Source organism: Ambystoma mexicanum, chromosome 2p, assembly GCF_040938575.1.
Source record: "Ambystoma mexicanum isolate Mex_15411 chromosome 2p, UKY_AmexF1_1, whole genome shotgun sequence".
Lineage (NCBI taxonomy): Eukaryota > Metazoa > Chordata > Amphibia > Caudata > Ambystomatidae > Ambystoma > Ambystoma mexicanum.
Genome location: NC_090923.1, coordinates 899588507 through 899604086, shown reverse-complemented (window position 1 = coordinate 899604086; position 15580 = coordinate 899588507). Strand labels below are relative to the sequence as shown.

The window sequence follows — 15580 nt, the reverse complement described above, 5'->3', positions numbered from 1 at the left end:
ACTCCATCAAAGGAAACAAAAAGGGTTCCCATAGTCACAGATAAAGATGAGTGAGTGGGTGAGTGAGGTAAAAAGTTCCCACTCACTCAGGAGAGTCCGATAAAAATCCAAGTCCAGCAAAAGAACTTGAGGACTCACTAAGTGCAGAGAATTGCACACAAGATGGACATTCCACCTAACAATTAAGCCCTTAGAGCCTCATCTGAATCCTTTCCAGCCAGACAGTAACATTCTGGGATGCAGAGAATTATCCAAATTGAGAGGGTCCGTTTGGTAACAGCCCTGCCGGAACAGACAGCAGCATAACTCAAAAAAGCTGGTCATCTTTCCCGATGTCCTACAAATTGAAGAATCTGAGCCAGACTGAAAAATCACCAAGTTGAATTTGTCCTTGCGCAGGTACAGTTTCAAAAGCCAGAGATCTTAGATGGGACTTAAGCCCCTGTCCTTCTTTGGAACCAGAAGGAAATTGGAATATCCGCTTCTGTCTTGTTTCGAGTACAGCATCTGTTCCATAGTGCATTTCACCAGACGCTGATGAACCTTCTCCAACAGGAGAGGAGCCCTGGCAGCAAAGAGGGGCAGGAAAGAGGATGGCGTTGAGTAAAGAGGAGACAATTTGCTGGAGAAACCACCAGTCAGTCCAAGCATCTGACATGGTGCATATGGGGCAGAAGAGGGCAGCACCATTTAGGAGGCGACACCACCCCTCGAGGTCCCATGGCTCCGCACACTAGGTGGGGGTGTAAGACTGCAGCTTGCCAGAGGGTGACTCAGCAGCTCCTCTACAGATCTACTCACCCTTCCCCCAGCCAAACTAACCCAGACGAAAACCTTCTTGCCTCATGCATCCAACCTCTTGTTTTCCCTCCACCCCCCATGGAGGGGAAAAGTGGGAAGCGCTCAGACAAACGCAGGTCAGAGGGTGCCGGATGGTGCTTTTTGGTCAGGTTCTGGTCAGCTGAGGGACAAGTAAGGCTTCTCCCAAATCTCCAACACTGGGACCTATAACGGCGGATTAAAGGGCAGCAAGATCCATCTTTGGAGCCCCTCACCCAGAATGTCAGTTAGTTCAAATTGAACTTATGGTCTGGATGGGCCAACAAGCACAGTGCCTTGACTACCTTGGCCATAATCCGTTGGAAAGAAGCCTGAGACTTCACTACAGTTAAAGCCGACAAAATGTCCAACTGCGGAGTGGTTTTCAAACCAATGGCCTCTTACAAGTTGAAAGCCTACTGTAAGAGCTCCTCCCACTCACCGTACAACTCTTACTTCCCAATGGCATAGACGTTCCAGTACTAAGAGGATAATATCATCCTCCCCATCGAAAATGCCTCCAATCTTTGACATGAACGTGCCCATAGGAAGCAAAGCGTGTTCCTGAGGAGTCTCAGCACTTACCAGCAGCGCAGTGTGTGGAGCCGGAGCAAGCCACTTCATGACAGAGTGGTCTGACAGAGGAAACCTTGTCTGAGAGTAGGGCCAAGTCTGTAGGGGTGCCGTCATGCAGTCTCATGGACACCAGGGTTTCTCCCTGAGGCGGTTTGATGCTAGGAATTTGCAAATGTTGGCCAACTGCAAGGTTTTGCCCCCTGGCACCACATACAGCTCTTCTGGGAGTGGAGGGGTGTTAGGCAAGATTGTATGCAGTACCCTTTGGGTGCACTACAACAACCCTGACCTGCTGGCAATAGGAACCCAACCTTTGGTTATAAGTCTGTACTACACAGGTTAGTAGCGTGTTGAGCAGCCAGGCTCATCTCAAGAGGGGTCAATGTGAGCAGTAGGGGAGTTATACAGAGATTCACAGTAACAAGTATTCAAATAAACTCTTACACACAAGATTTCTTGATTAAACAATTATTAATTTAACAGTCAGTTTGAGTAAGCCTTCTTCAGAAGGGGCAATATAATAACACACAAATACACTCCTAAATACGCACTCTTAGTTTCTCTAAATCAGCAAATATCCATTTGGGATGGCACACAGACTACACCCTCAGGTGATTTAAATAGCTAAGACACTGGGGACATTGATTTATAACTGGTACATTTAGAGCAAGACGAGTTTGGTGAAAAAGATAGAATAGAGGAATAAAAAAAAGGTTAACAAATAATTCATAAACAGGTAAGTACTTTTAAAAACCTTCCAATGCAGAGTAAATTAACCCTTTCCAGGGGGAAAGGCAAAAAGCACAAAGTCAGAGGTAAAGAGGAGTCTCTCAGGAAGTCAGGACAGTCAATGTTAATTGCACAATGTCAAGGAGAGCTGAAGATCTTCTTTTGCAGGTAGGTAAAAAGTCTTGCAATGTTTGTAGAAATGTTTCTAGAAAATAGAGCACTTGAATGGCCACAAGCTGAGAGGCTTGTGAGGGGCAAAGCTTTAGCAACTCTGCAAGGTAACCAAGACAGGTCTCAACAAGAGCAAGTAAGGTTACATAACGAGAGTTAAGTTCTTAGACTTTACAATACCTCTGGTTAGAAGAAATGGTTCCAGCTGGATTCTGTTCCTGTACAGCTCTGCAGATCCTGTTCCTGAGCCTCAGTCGTGGGGACAAGAGGGAGGACGTCTGGGGACTCCTGCTCGGCAATGGGACGGTCAGCGGCAGCAATGGGCAAACTTCAATTCAGCGGTCCTTCATCGTTTCAGCTCCTCGCTTCTGACAGCAAATAGCAACACTGCGGTTATCGGATACCACTTCAGGCTTTCCTTGCTTCTGAGGTCCAGCACTCTGAGGTGGCCTAGGCTTGGTCAGTCCTGCATCAGGGAAGTCAGGAGGATATTCCTAGCGCTCAGTTCGGGCTTAAAAGCAACGCCCACGATCTGGTGTTTTTCTCCCTAGCTCTTCGGTTCCAGCAGCAACTGCAGTGGAAATACAACCAGCTCCGAGAGGATGTCCAGACATGCTTACTTTGGAGTTGACTGGTCCCACCAACTCAAGGGGAGGGGAGTCGTCCTTGCAGGGCCTCTCTAGTCGAGGCGAATTCGGAGCTTCAGCACAGCAGCAGGGCTTCACCGGGCTAACCAACGGTCCAGGAGTTGAAGCAGGCGTTTCTTCCAGGTTCTTCTTCAGATTCCTTCGTCCAGCAGTCGACCCTGCCTTCCAAACCAAAAAGCCTTGCCTTTTATGCAGCTTTCTCCCATTCATTCCAGCCTAGCTGTCAATCACACAGCAGCAGCCAACCGGCCAATCACCTCTGGGTGCATTCCTGTAACCAAGGAGATTAAGCACAGGGAGTTTCGGGCACCTCCCTCACTCCCTGCCCCTGCCCCTGCCAGACATACTGGAGCCAGAGGCGGGCTTCACTCGTGAATCCTGCCAAAGACAAAACCTGGTTTGGCACGCAGAGTAAATCTCAAGAAGGACCTTTCCTGACAAGAAATGGTGAAAAAAAGAAAACCAGGGCCATTTTGCCGAAATGGGCACCCATGGGTGCCTTACCGTGGCTGCGTACGCAGCCCGTGGTAAAAATACATAATACTAGTAAAAGGTAAACCACGGCCACCATGTCTTGATCCCTCACCTATGGTGGCGAGGCTTTTCCCCAGGGATGCATCTAGGACTGCTCCAATGAATAGGAGCTTTTGAGATGGTATCAGGCGAGACTTCTGGGAAGTTGAGGAACAAGCCCAGTCTGTGAAGGGAGTGACAGGTGGAGCTGCAATTTTCCAAGGCCTGTTGGGGGGGGAGGGGGACGTGCCCTGATCAGCCAATCGTCCAGGAAGGGGAAGACGTGAACCCCCAACCCCCTCCAGAGACTCGCTGCCATCACCGCCATTAACTTGTTGAAAAGCCTTAGGGCAGAGGTCAGCCCACATGGCAGAACTCGAAACTGGTGTGAACCGCCAATGGCAAACCTCGGGCATCCTGAAGGTCCAATGATACCATCAGTCCAGAAGCTGAAGGATCTGAGAAAGGTTAACCCATCTTGAACTTGTCCTTCCCGAGGAACTTGTTCAAGTCTCAAGTCCAAGATGGGTCAGAATCCTGCTGCCTTTTTTTGAATTAGAAAGTACGGGGAGTACCAACCCTTGTCCCTCTCCGCTACAGGTACTGGTTCTATAGCACCTTTCTCTAGCAGGGTTAATATTTCCTGCATAAGGAGCGGTCTGGAACTTTGAAAGAGTTCCCGGGTGGATGACTGAGGCTTTTTTTTAGAAAGGGAAGGCAGTAACAGTAATGCCCTGCCACTCTTTCAGATGCAGTGACAGTCTGCATCCCACCGGGGTCTTGTGAACTAAGACCTCAGAGAGGTTTAGAGGCGGCTGGAGCAGTGGCTGATGGTAAAGCAGTCGCTGCCTGGGCGGTTCTAATACCTCTTCTCCGTCCACCGCCTGAAAATCTTTTCTGACCTCTTTGATTGGACAGTCCTCTCCCCTTTCCAACTGAGGAGTAAAAGCGAAAGGACCTCCCCCTCTTAGGTGTGCCAGTTTTGTGACGGTCTAATAGCAGCACCAAGCAACTTTTCTGCCGCTTTAGAGGTCTGTAATCTTTCTAGGCTCTCGTCAGCTTTGCTACCAAATAAATGTGTACCATCAAAGGGCATGTTAAGCAATCTGGACTGCACATGCAAAACCAGACTAACTAGGCAAATCTGTGCATAACTGTACTAGCTGCCATGGACCTGCTGATGCGGTCAGCAGTGTCGAGACCTGTCTGGAGGGATTTGCACATTGCGTCTTTCCAATCCTTGACTAGATTTAAAAATCTTTGCCTTTCCTCCTCCTTTGGGTATATGATCAGCCGCCATTGCTACACATTCCTAAATAGCGTGAGTGACTCTGGCCAACGTGCATGTAGCATTTGCTGACTTTAGGGCTATACTTCCCGCACAGAAAACTGTCATGATCTCTGCTTCCAAAAGGTCAGGGTTTTCCCAACTCCCTTGGAAGCAGATCCATAACCCAGGTTCCGAGTGCCAACCAGTCCCAATTGGGACCTTTTGGACCCAGTCCTGGCGCCAGTGGCACCAGGCTCATAAATATGCCCAGTCCCAGCGCTGGAAGCGCCGGGCTCATAATGCTTGGGTGGACTTACCTGCAGCAGACCATGCTGCTTACTTGCCTGCCAGTTGAGCCTCTGATCCTCTTCTGTTTGGAACTACTTTTCCTGTTGGGTGGGGCAGGAGCCACTCCCTAGATTCAGAACACTGGAACTCTTCTGGAAAGCAGGAACTCTTTTCTTACCTAGGCGTGGCTGTGGAAGGAGACACCTAAGCACTACAGGAGGCTATTTAAACCACACCCGATGGATGAATCTTGCTTTGCGTTATTCTGCATCCTCTGCAGCAGAACGCTCATCGTGTCTTCTGCATCTGATCCTGGGCCTAAGGAAAAAGGCTTACCATCCTGAATCCAGTCTTCAGCAACACCTATAAAGACAAGAAAGAACAGGTTAGCATTACGGTCTTCAGTGACAGCTCTTCACTTACCTGGTCCATCGGCTGTCACCAACACCTCGCGCTGCATTCCGGCATCTGAAAGACAAAGGCTTACCTACTCCTCGTGCGCTCCGGAGGTCTTCACACTGCATTCCGGCATCTGAAAGACAAAAGCTTACCAACTCTTCGCACGCTCCGGAGGCCTTCGGCGCTGCATCCCGCATCTGAAAGACAAAACAAGGTGCGTTTAAAGACATTGGGGAACTTTAATACTCACGTGCCATTACTCCTTTCCACATCTAACCCAGTGGGTATTCCGGCACCCTGCAGCCGCTCCGAACTTGTACCTGCAAAATAAAAAGACAGTTAGAGCGCATCGTGAAGCAGGCAACAAGCGCTTACTTACGTGCTTCCAGGCGCTTCTATTCATCACACGGGCTCCATCTTCAACTCACTTCAGCCCATCATCCGCCATCGCCGGAACCCTGCAAAACAAGAAACATCATTACTAAAGACTTTAAAGACATTAGAATTACTCGAAACTTACCGTTCGTGCAGTAAACGACGGACAGCAGTCCTCTGAAGTCAAGAGGCCTGCTCCCCTTATCCAGTGAAGAAACTGGTTACAGCACCCTGCCCCGAGGCAGATGGAGAGCACGGCGTTCACTTACCTAAGGTGAGAGCGTTAACCTTTGGGGTTCTACAGGAGAAGAGAAAGGGAAGAAGAGAGAGACATTCAATAACCCAGTTCCTTAATCCCATATTTTCTATCTGCAGACATCTTACCCTTCGAGTCAGACATACAGTGCACAGAGGTCCAGCCCAAAGAGCCAGCCGTGTGTTACACATCACCTTTGAAGATACGGTATACGCCCAGTCAAGACCGGCGCCTCTACGGGAATCAGGTGAGCGTTACAAAAACCTTCTTGACCCAAGCATCATAACGCTTTTCATGTCTGTCTGGGGGAATCGTCAGGTATGCATTCCGTTTAGAGGTTGGTGTTGCAGTTTGTACCACTAAACTTTCAGGAGTGGGGTGCTTTGTCAAGTAACTAGGGTCACTACTGGATGCTCTGTATTTAGATGTCAATTTCTTACTCACTGCTGGAATCAATTCTGGCATCTCCCAAACTCGCTCTGCTTTGCAATGCCACATGAACAGGAAGAATAGGGTCCTCCTGAGGTGCCTTATCTAGGATGTCAGTTAGATCATCTTGTTCGTATATTGGTGTTGGTCTTTTCCACCCCATATACTCTACCACCTTGGACATTAACCGTCTATAAGAACTTTCAGTAGGATCTGGTCTCCCAAACTCCAATGCTGGGGAAGCATCTAGTCTACTTGCATTCTGCAGGGCCTCCTGTATGTTTATTAGCCTTGATTCCTCTGAGATCAAAGGCTCAGGGATCCCAAGTGTTCCATACTGGAGATCAAAAGGTCATGAATCCTCTGAAGAATTTTCTGCTTCCTCCTAAATTGAAGAAAGTGACTCAAAAAAGTCCTTTCTAGGTAAAGGTGTATATCTTTTCTTTGATCCTCGATGGCGGTGCGTCGAGGGCTCATCTGACTCATTCGGCGTCGAGGACCGGTCACGGTCCGATGAGGAGTCTTTTAGTGCCGATGGTGTCGAGGACTACTTCCTCGAGGAAGATTTGTCTCGACACGAGGGATCGTTCGACCACCCTCGAGGAGATTTTTCTTTGCCTTCCTGGCCCAAAGACGCACAGTTCTTGCCCTCATCTTTTTTCTTGTTAAGTTTTTCAACCTGGGCATGGCTTTCATGATTTTGGAGGGGGGTCAAGGCTGCATTCTGAAAAACTAGAATCATTTTTACTCTGAACTTCTCCCACTTTGTCGGGCATTTAAGCCGTTATGGGGAGAAACTCGACGTAGACCGCGATCTATGGTGCCTTTTCCTCGATCGTCGTGAAGAGGATGAGTGGTGATAACGACTGCGTGATCTCGACCGTCTTTACGACGAGGAGAAACATTTGTTGACTCGTCTGAAGACAACTTTTTGACAGGGTTGAAGGGGATTTTGACCTACCCGACGCCAATTTCCCTCTTCGCTCCTTCAAATCTTTTGCTGTCATCGATAGGCAGGCCTTACAGTCGAAGGTAGCGTGAGATGAACCGAGGCACCACAGACCCAACCGATGGGGGTCCGTAAGGGACATCTTAGCCTATCTCTGAGTCGAAGACACCGATGATGATGCCATTTTCAACAATATATTAGAAGATTCTCAATATGGAACCGAAGCGTGCCGCATCCGAAGTGATAACTTTCGCAGAAAAACTGAACTGAACTGAAGTCAACGATTGCTGTGCGCGCTTTATACCATTGATGAGGTCGACATCGAGACTGAGGCCTCCTAGGGACATCAAGTCGACCGACTTCGACACGCTGCATGCTCTACTGGAAAAAATATCCAAAGCAGCTGAAGCTGGATAAGAAATATCAAAATGAGGAATATGAGGGAGGACACAATCCATTCAAAGAGGTAGTTTGCGACCCTTTTATGTAATTCCTATGAAAGGGTGTGAGAAGGTGGAGATCAATTTTTTTCTTTCAGAGGGAAGGAGTGTGCTTGCAGTCTCATACAAATACAAGAAAAAAATATAAAAGGTTCAAGGTAAGCCTTGGACGATATGGTTGAGGTATTCAACCTCATGCAGCATTTCCAGAACATGGCTTGAGGCAGAGATTCTGCAAAACCAAAATGTAAACGGTTCAGGGAACTTCTGGGTCGAGGTAAGCCTTGGAAGGTATGGTTGAGGTATTCAACCTCATGAGGCATTTAGAGAAGACTGCTTGAGGCTGAGATTTTGCAAAACCTTAACCAGGTGTTAGAAAATGTTTTTATGACATTACTAAGATCCTGAAAAGCGCTTTGCTGTTTAATTTGTTCACATTTATATTCATACTAAAATATGCTGCAGTGTGTGTTCCTCTTAAACGGCAGAAAGCAAAAGTAGAAATGTGGCAGAGTTCGGTTGTGCATTGCTGTGTTGTCATAATAGTGCACAAGTCATTGTACAGTGGCATGCTATCACAACAAATCAAGACAGATTGCATTGCTACTACCTGCTAAAGAAAAAGGACAGCTAATTCTCTACAGTGACACAATGGTACTTTTACAAGACCTCTGCACCTCAACAAGAGCGATACAGCCTATTAAAAGTAGTACCAGTCACTGCTTGAGAACAGCCAGAGTCAAGTATGCATAAAAGACTTTGTTAAAAAATAAATGTTTACCAACTGAAGCAGCTATACACAATCATTCAATAATATATAAAATTGTGGATCCAAAAAGTATAAGGTTGGCCTTGGTGAACTACTGAATCACAAAATTCAGTCCAATATTAGCAATGACCAACATAAAAGCGAACAGCCTCTACTAAAATGCACTTTAGTAACATTACGGTCAAATATTCAGAGTTGGTCTCCTGAAAAGTTGATCTGGGATGACTATTTGGCAGCTCAGTGAAGCCAGCCCTCAAAGCAATCAACACGTTGTTGTCCACAGCTGGTCAAGTATAATGTTAGAAGGATGACAGGCAGGTTCATTTGTACAAAAGGACCCATGTGCTGGGCAGCCAACAGGCACACGCAAGACACATGTTCACTCTCATTCCACCACCGTCCCTTCCTAGATTCTAGGCGGCCCCACAAGCCCCATTCAACATTCCATCTAGCTCCACCTTCAACCCAATCAAGGAGCATACACCCACAACAAAGGAAATGCAGTGGGATGGCATTTCATGCAGCCTGGCTGGGCACAGGAATAATCATCTGCTGCGCGCTTGATTAGAACTTTGGCTCACTGGAGCAGGGACATTACTACCATTGCTGTCGCAGTTATAAGGCTCCACGGGACATAGTAACGTTTCACAGTTACAAACTTAAGTTGTGGTAGTGGTACCCACTCACACATTGGGTTGTGCCCCAACTGCAGAATCATGGCCCTTGTTTTGCCCACCCGCTGCTTCATGGCATCGGCAACCTGGCTCTGGCTCCACTTGATTTCATACTCTAACACCACCACCACCACCACCTACGGCACCCCTCATCACCCGGACAAAACAGCATGGTATTTTCCAAGCACTCTGTAATTTCTTAGCATCACCCAATTGCCTGTCTTCAGGCCCAATGCTTTTGCAGCTCTCTTGTTCCCTGTGCGAATTCTTGTTTCACTACTGACTCCATGATCCGTCTCAGCTAATTGACTTTTTCCATTCGCAAACTGTCTTGTGTTTTGGCATGCAAGATCAGGAGTTACTAATCTAGACTGAAGAACATTAAGGTATAAGCAGCAATGACATGCGCATTTAATTGAAAAATGTATTTCTGAAATTATGATATCTGTTGGAACTAACTTCAGGTTGAAGGCCTCACATCCTCACCTGACAAAGTCGCCTTCAGCCATGCCATACGTAGTTGCCTGCTTATTTAAATCCGACACCTGCTCCTGAGTTATCTCGTCCACATCCACCTCTACATCTGCAATAGAAGAGGTTTAACGAATTCAGAACTACAATTTCTTTCGCAAAATAACTTTTATTAAACACTTTCAATATAAAGGCAAATGGCCCCAACTCCATCCAAGGGGACAAAGGGCTGCCACTCGCAGTGTGATGTTGGACCCCAGGGTGGCATGGGGTGAATCCATTATCTACTCACTCAGCCCATGAACGTGTCCATACTATTAAGGGATGTTCGCACCTGGAAAGAGATGCTCTGGGGCATGGCTTACACTTTGTGGCCCATATTGGGCCCTCATGTCTTCCCTCAACAACATGTTTGTTTAGTATTTATTGTGCGCGCCAGACCCGAGGGTATCAGAGTGCAAGAAGGTAGGCAGTCATACAGCTTGGTGCATAGGTTACATTGGTTACAAAGTATCACAAAAACATATGATCAAACAGTCCATAGTATAGGTACCTACAGTGAAAAGTGGTAGAGAGTATACTAAGGTAAAGAATATACAGGTTATATACAGAAGATGAACAGTTATTTACAAGTAAATCAGGTTTTGACTGTTTATTTATCATCATTCTCTAGGAGCCATCGAATCAAATTGTGCCTAAATTTGGTGAAGGTTTGGTCCATTCTCAGTGTGGTGGGAAGTGCGTTCCACAATTGGGATGCTTTGACTGGGAAATTGGTGCCCACAATGGTGGAAAGTTTAAAGCGAGGTACCTGCAGGCAGTTGGAGTTCGTTAGTCTTGTTATTGTTTAGGCATTTGTGGATGAGGGAAGCAGTCTTAAGTCTAATTTTCTCATGAGTGGATAGCCACTTGTGCTTTCTTCTTGTTTCTGAGATATGTTATTTCTTGGATATACTGAGTGCGGCTCTAAGAGCCTTATTTTGGAGTATCTGTATTTTGTTAACAATGAATTTGGTCGCTCCAATATAAAGGGCATTGCAGTAATCTAGTTTGGCTAAGATGAGGGCTCTTGCTAGGATCATGCAGCTGTTGGAGGATAGGAATGGTTTGCTAGCTCTAATTAATTTGCATGTATATGCAGTAGAGGAGGCTAGGGTATTTACCTGTTTGGTGAATGATAGGGTTGAATGTAAGTAGAAACCTAATGTGTTTTACTTCCTTGGCAACCTTAATAAGGATATCATCTGCATAATTAGTGTAGATGATACCCAGATGGTCCAAGTCATCAAACAGAGGCTTGGTGAAAATATTATACAGGGTTGGCGAAACGCACAAGCCCTGAGGCACCCCACAGGTGATGGGGATAGGGTCTGCAGCAGCAGAAGGCGAGAAAAACCTCATGGTTCGGTCACTGAGGAATGGCTGTATCCATGCTATTGCCTCACTGGAGAAGTGGGCGGCTGAGTCCAAGTGGTTACATAGGACTTTATGATCCACTAAGTCGAAAGCCGCCGACAGGTCAAGGAGGAGGAGTAGTGTGGGTTTTCCATTGTCTCTTAATTTGTCTATTTGGGCTTTAAGATCGAGGAGTGCAGTTTCTGTGCCATGTAATGGTCGGAAACCAGATTGACGTGAGCCTAAGAGTTGTTTAAGTTCTAAGAAGTTCTGGATTTGGATATATGCAACCTTGTCTAAAATCTTCATCAAGAACGGTACAGTAGTAATAGGCCTGTAATTAGTTGGTATGGATGGGTCTAATGTTTGCTTCTTGAGGAGTGGAAGTACCCAAGATTCCTTAAGGTTATTAGGTATCTTGTCGGAAGTTAAGGACGCGTTGATAAGTTTAGTGATGAAAGGTGCTAGATCCCTGGCGGCGTCTTTGATCAGTTGTGCTGGGCATTGGTCACCTTTGCAATTAGATGATTTGAGACCCAAAATAACTTTCTCAACCTCTGATATAGAGACTTTGGAGAAGTGAAATTGGGTGATAGGTTTAATTTTAGGTGGTGCTGTTATGTTGGGTGGTGTTGTGGCAGCTAGTGACGCTTTCTTTAGATCCATTTTATTTTGGAGGTTCAGGACTTTGTTAGCGCATGCTGGATAGCAGAGCACCATGTTTTATCTTTGATACAGTTATCTTGGGCTATGATAGGATTTTCTAATTCTTTTAGTATAGTGAAAAGCTCCTTCATGATAGAATTAGCTTGCGAAATTATGTTGTTGTATGTTTGTTTGGCCAAGAGGATGTCTTTTGATGAGATTGATTTTTAATTTATTTTCTTCAGTGGGGTGAAATTTCCAGCCAGTTTCACATTTTCTTTTGTCTAGTCTTAGGTTTTTTTAGGTGATGCGTAAACCAATTATTTAGGTGGCTTTTAGGTTTACTGTTTGAGTTTTAGCGGGGCGATATTGTCAAGAGTTTTGTACATGACTTTGTTGCATTCTTCAACTAGGAGGCTTGGATCCATGTTGTCAGATAGGGAGTTAAGGTTAGGCAACATTCAGGGGAGTAATTTGTCTACAGTAATATTTTTCTTGTTTTTGGTGAGTAAAGGCGGGGCAAAAGGTGGCTGTGGGGAGTAGGTCTTTTAGTTGCTAGTGTAAAAGATATCCGATAGTGGTCCGACCAAGTTTGGGGTGAGATGGCAGCGGTGGAGACATTACAGTTGTGATCGGCAATCCAATCAAGAATTCTCCCTTTGTTATGCGTTGGTTCGTTCACTCTGTGTGAAACCAAGTTCTGTCAAGGCGTTAGACACTGCAATGGCATGTTGGTCGTTCGTGTCATTGAAACCTATATTGAGGTCTCCTAGCAATAAAGTTTGGGAGGTATCCTTTAGGTTTTCTGAGAGAATTGTTGATAGGTCTTCAATGAAGGTATTAATGGGGCCAGGAGGTCTGTATATAAGGTGGATGTTCAACGTTTGAGAGTTAGTTCTGGGTATTTTGATTGACATAACTTCACAAGATGACATCCAGTGAGGATATTCTCATGCCAAGCTTAGTTTTGGCAATAATGGCTAGTCCACCACCTCGAGCTTCGCATCTGTCCACTCTGAGGATAGTGTAGTCATTTGGTACAGCTAAATGCTATGTGCAAAACAAAATCAGGTTTACCATATTGTGTTTCTAATCAGAAAGCCTTGCTCGCTGCAAACCATTCAGAGGCAGGAGAGAAGATTTTGCAGCCTCAGAGTAGATCTCAGTTTCTCTTGTGCATGCCCATATTTGAAGAGCCTTCAAAGAAGGTGGACCAGGTCTTTAAAGCTGCGGTCCTACTCCGGTGTAATCTAATGCAGACATACACTGCATCAGAGCCGCAAGGGTTTTTTAAAATAGACCAATGTCAAGACTGATTATTTAAAACACACACGCAACTGAAGTTCCATATCTTGGGCGCAGACACTGGGGGGAGCCAGTGGGGTTGTTGGAGACCGAGTGATGTGTGAAAAGTGTGTCAGGAAAGAGCAGAAGGAGGATGACAGAAGAGTTGAAAGTGGTTGGGGAAGATGTTGGCGGGAGTAGAGCAGGAGGAGGGTGACGAAGGAACTGAGTAAGGGAGGAGTAGATGAAGCTTAACACGAATGGAAGATGGAGAACGCGAACACAGGAAAGTAGAGTAGGCTTGAAGGAGAGTCTGAGCGAGGAAGAGGTGAACAACAGCACAGTGTGCAGTAGCACAGAGGAGGCAGCGACTATTGAGCAGCTTCAGGACGACAAGGACACCTCAATAGTATCAAGTAGTAGGCTAGATGAGGCAGAGAGCGGTTTGGAGGAAAAGGTTAGTTGTGAAAGAAAGCTGGAAATTGTTACTGAGAAGCTGTCATGATCTCTGCTTCCAAAAGATCAGGACTTGCCCGACTCCCTTGGAAGCAGACCCATAACCCCGGTTCCGAGTGCCAGCCAGTCCCAATTGGGACCTTTTGGACCCTGTCCTGGCGCCAGTGGCACCAGGCTCATAAAGATGCCCAGTCCCAGCGCTGGAAGCGCCGGGCTCATAATGCTTGGGTGGACTTACCTGCAGCAGACCATGCTGCTTACTTACCTGCCAGTTGAACCCCTGATCCTCTTCTGTTTGGGACTACTTTTCCTGTTGGGTGGGGCAGGAGCCACTCCCTAGGTTCAGAACACTGGAACTCTTCTGGAAAGCAGGAACTCTTTTCTTACCTAGGCGTGGCTGTGGAAGGAGACACCTAAGCACTACAGGAGGCTATTTAAACCACACCCGATGGATGAATCTTGCTTTGCGTTATTCTGCATTCTCTGCAGCAGAACGCTCATCGTGTCTTCTGCTTCTGATCCTGGGCCTAAGGGAACAAAGGCTTACCATCCTGGAATCCAGTCTTCAGCAGCACCTGTAAAGACAAAGAAAGAACAGGTTAGCACTACGGTCTTCAGTGGCAGCGCATCTCTTACCTGGTCCATCGGCTGTCACCAACGCCTCGCGCTGCATTCCGGCATCTGAAAGACAAAGGCTTACCTACTCTTCGCATGCTCCGGAGGTCTTCGCACTGCATTCCGGCATCTGAAAGACAAAAGCTTACCAGCTCTTCGCACGCTCCGGAGGCCTTCGGCGCTGCATCCCGCATCTGAAAGACAAAAGAAGGTGCGTTTAAAGACATTGGGCAACTTTATTACTCACGTGCCATTAACTCCTTCCCACGCCGAATCCAGTGGGTATTCCAGCACCCTTCAGCTTCTCTAAAGCTCCGAACTTGTACCTGCAAGATAAAAGGGACAGTTAGTGCGCATCGTGAAGCAGGCTACAAGCGCTTACTTACGTGCTTCCAGGCGCTTCTATTCCTCACGCGGGTTCGATCCTCAACTCTCATCAGCCCGCCATCGGCCATCGCCGGAACCCTGCAAAACAAGAGATATCATTACAAAAGACTTTTAAGACATTTGAAGTGCCCAGAACTTACCGTTCGTGCAGTTAACGACGGACAGCAGTCCTCTGAGGTCAAGAGGCCTGCACCCTTATCCAGTGAAGAAACTGGTTACGGCACCCTGCCCCGAGGCAGATGGAGAGCTCGGCGTTCACTTACCTAAGGTGAGGGCGTTAACCTTTGGGGTTCTACAGGAGAAGAGAAAGGGAAGAGGAGAGAGGCACCCAATAACCCCAGTTCATTAATCCCATATTTTCGATCTGCAGACATCTTACTCTTCCGAGTCAGACATACAGTGCACAGAGGTCCAGCCCAAAGAGCCAACTGTGTGTTACACATCACCTTTGAAGATACGGCATTCACCCAGTCAAGACCGGCGCCTCTGCGGGAATCAGGTGAGCGTTACAGAAGTGTCCGTTATGTAGAGGAGGAGGGAGGCCCTAAAATCAACCAGAACAAAAGAAGCAGGGGGAGGAGGAACAAGCACGTGGTGAAGCATCAAGGAGGTGTCGATTTAGCGATAGGTGGTGACAAAAAAAGTTCTGTACAGAGCCCTTTAGGAATGAGCACTTGCCGGGCCAAAGAGGAGAAAAAGATGCTGCGTTAGTGATCGGGTTTCCTGTTTTCAATATTCGTGTTTTTCCAATTCTGGTGGCCTTTTAGCAGGAGATTTCAAGGTTTTAAAAAAACCTGTGTTCATCAGTGTTTACCTCAAATAAATTACAGACAACTGTGTTTTCCAGTGAAGACAAACACGTATCTTTTATTGCTGTGTGTATATTATGCATTGTAGTAGTAGTCATTTATATAGTGCCTTTTTCACATTATTTTTATGGCCTCAATGCGCTTTGTGGTAGGAACACCATCAGGGACTGAAGTCCAGGTATGGGAAAGGTCTAAGAGGAGGCTTCAGATGCGT

At 46.6% G+C, this 15580-nt stretch overlaps 1 protein-coding gene across 4 annotated transcripts in view; it reads right to left on the bottom strand.

Moving 5' to 3' along the window:
• The window catches only part of CLASRP (CLK4 associating serine/arginine rich protein), a 1024175-nt gene that overhangs the window by 709759 nt on the left and 298836 nt on the right, over nucleotides 1-15580 (bottom strand). For all 4 annotated transcript variants that reach the window (XR_011302052.1, XM_069644604.1, XM_069644606.1 and 1 more), the window contains one exon: nucleotides 9791-9887. Coding sequence is in view for 3 of the 4 variants with exons in the window: in XM_069644604.1 (XP_069500705.1) it covers nucleotides 9791-9887 (97 nt within the window). In the remaining variant the exon portion in view is untranslated. The remainder of the gene's footprint in view (nucleotides 1-9790; nucleotides 9888-15580) is intronic.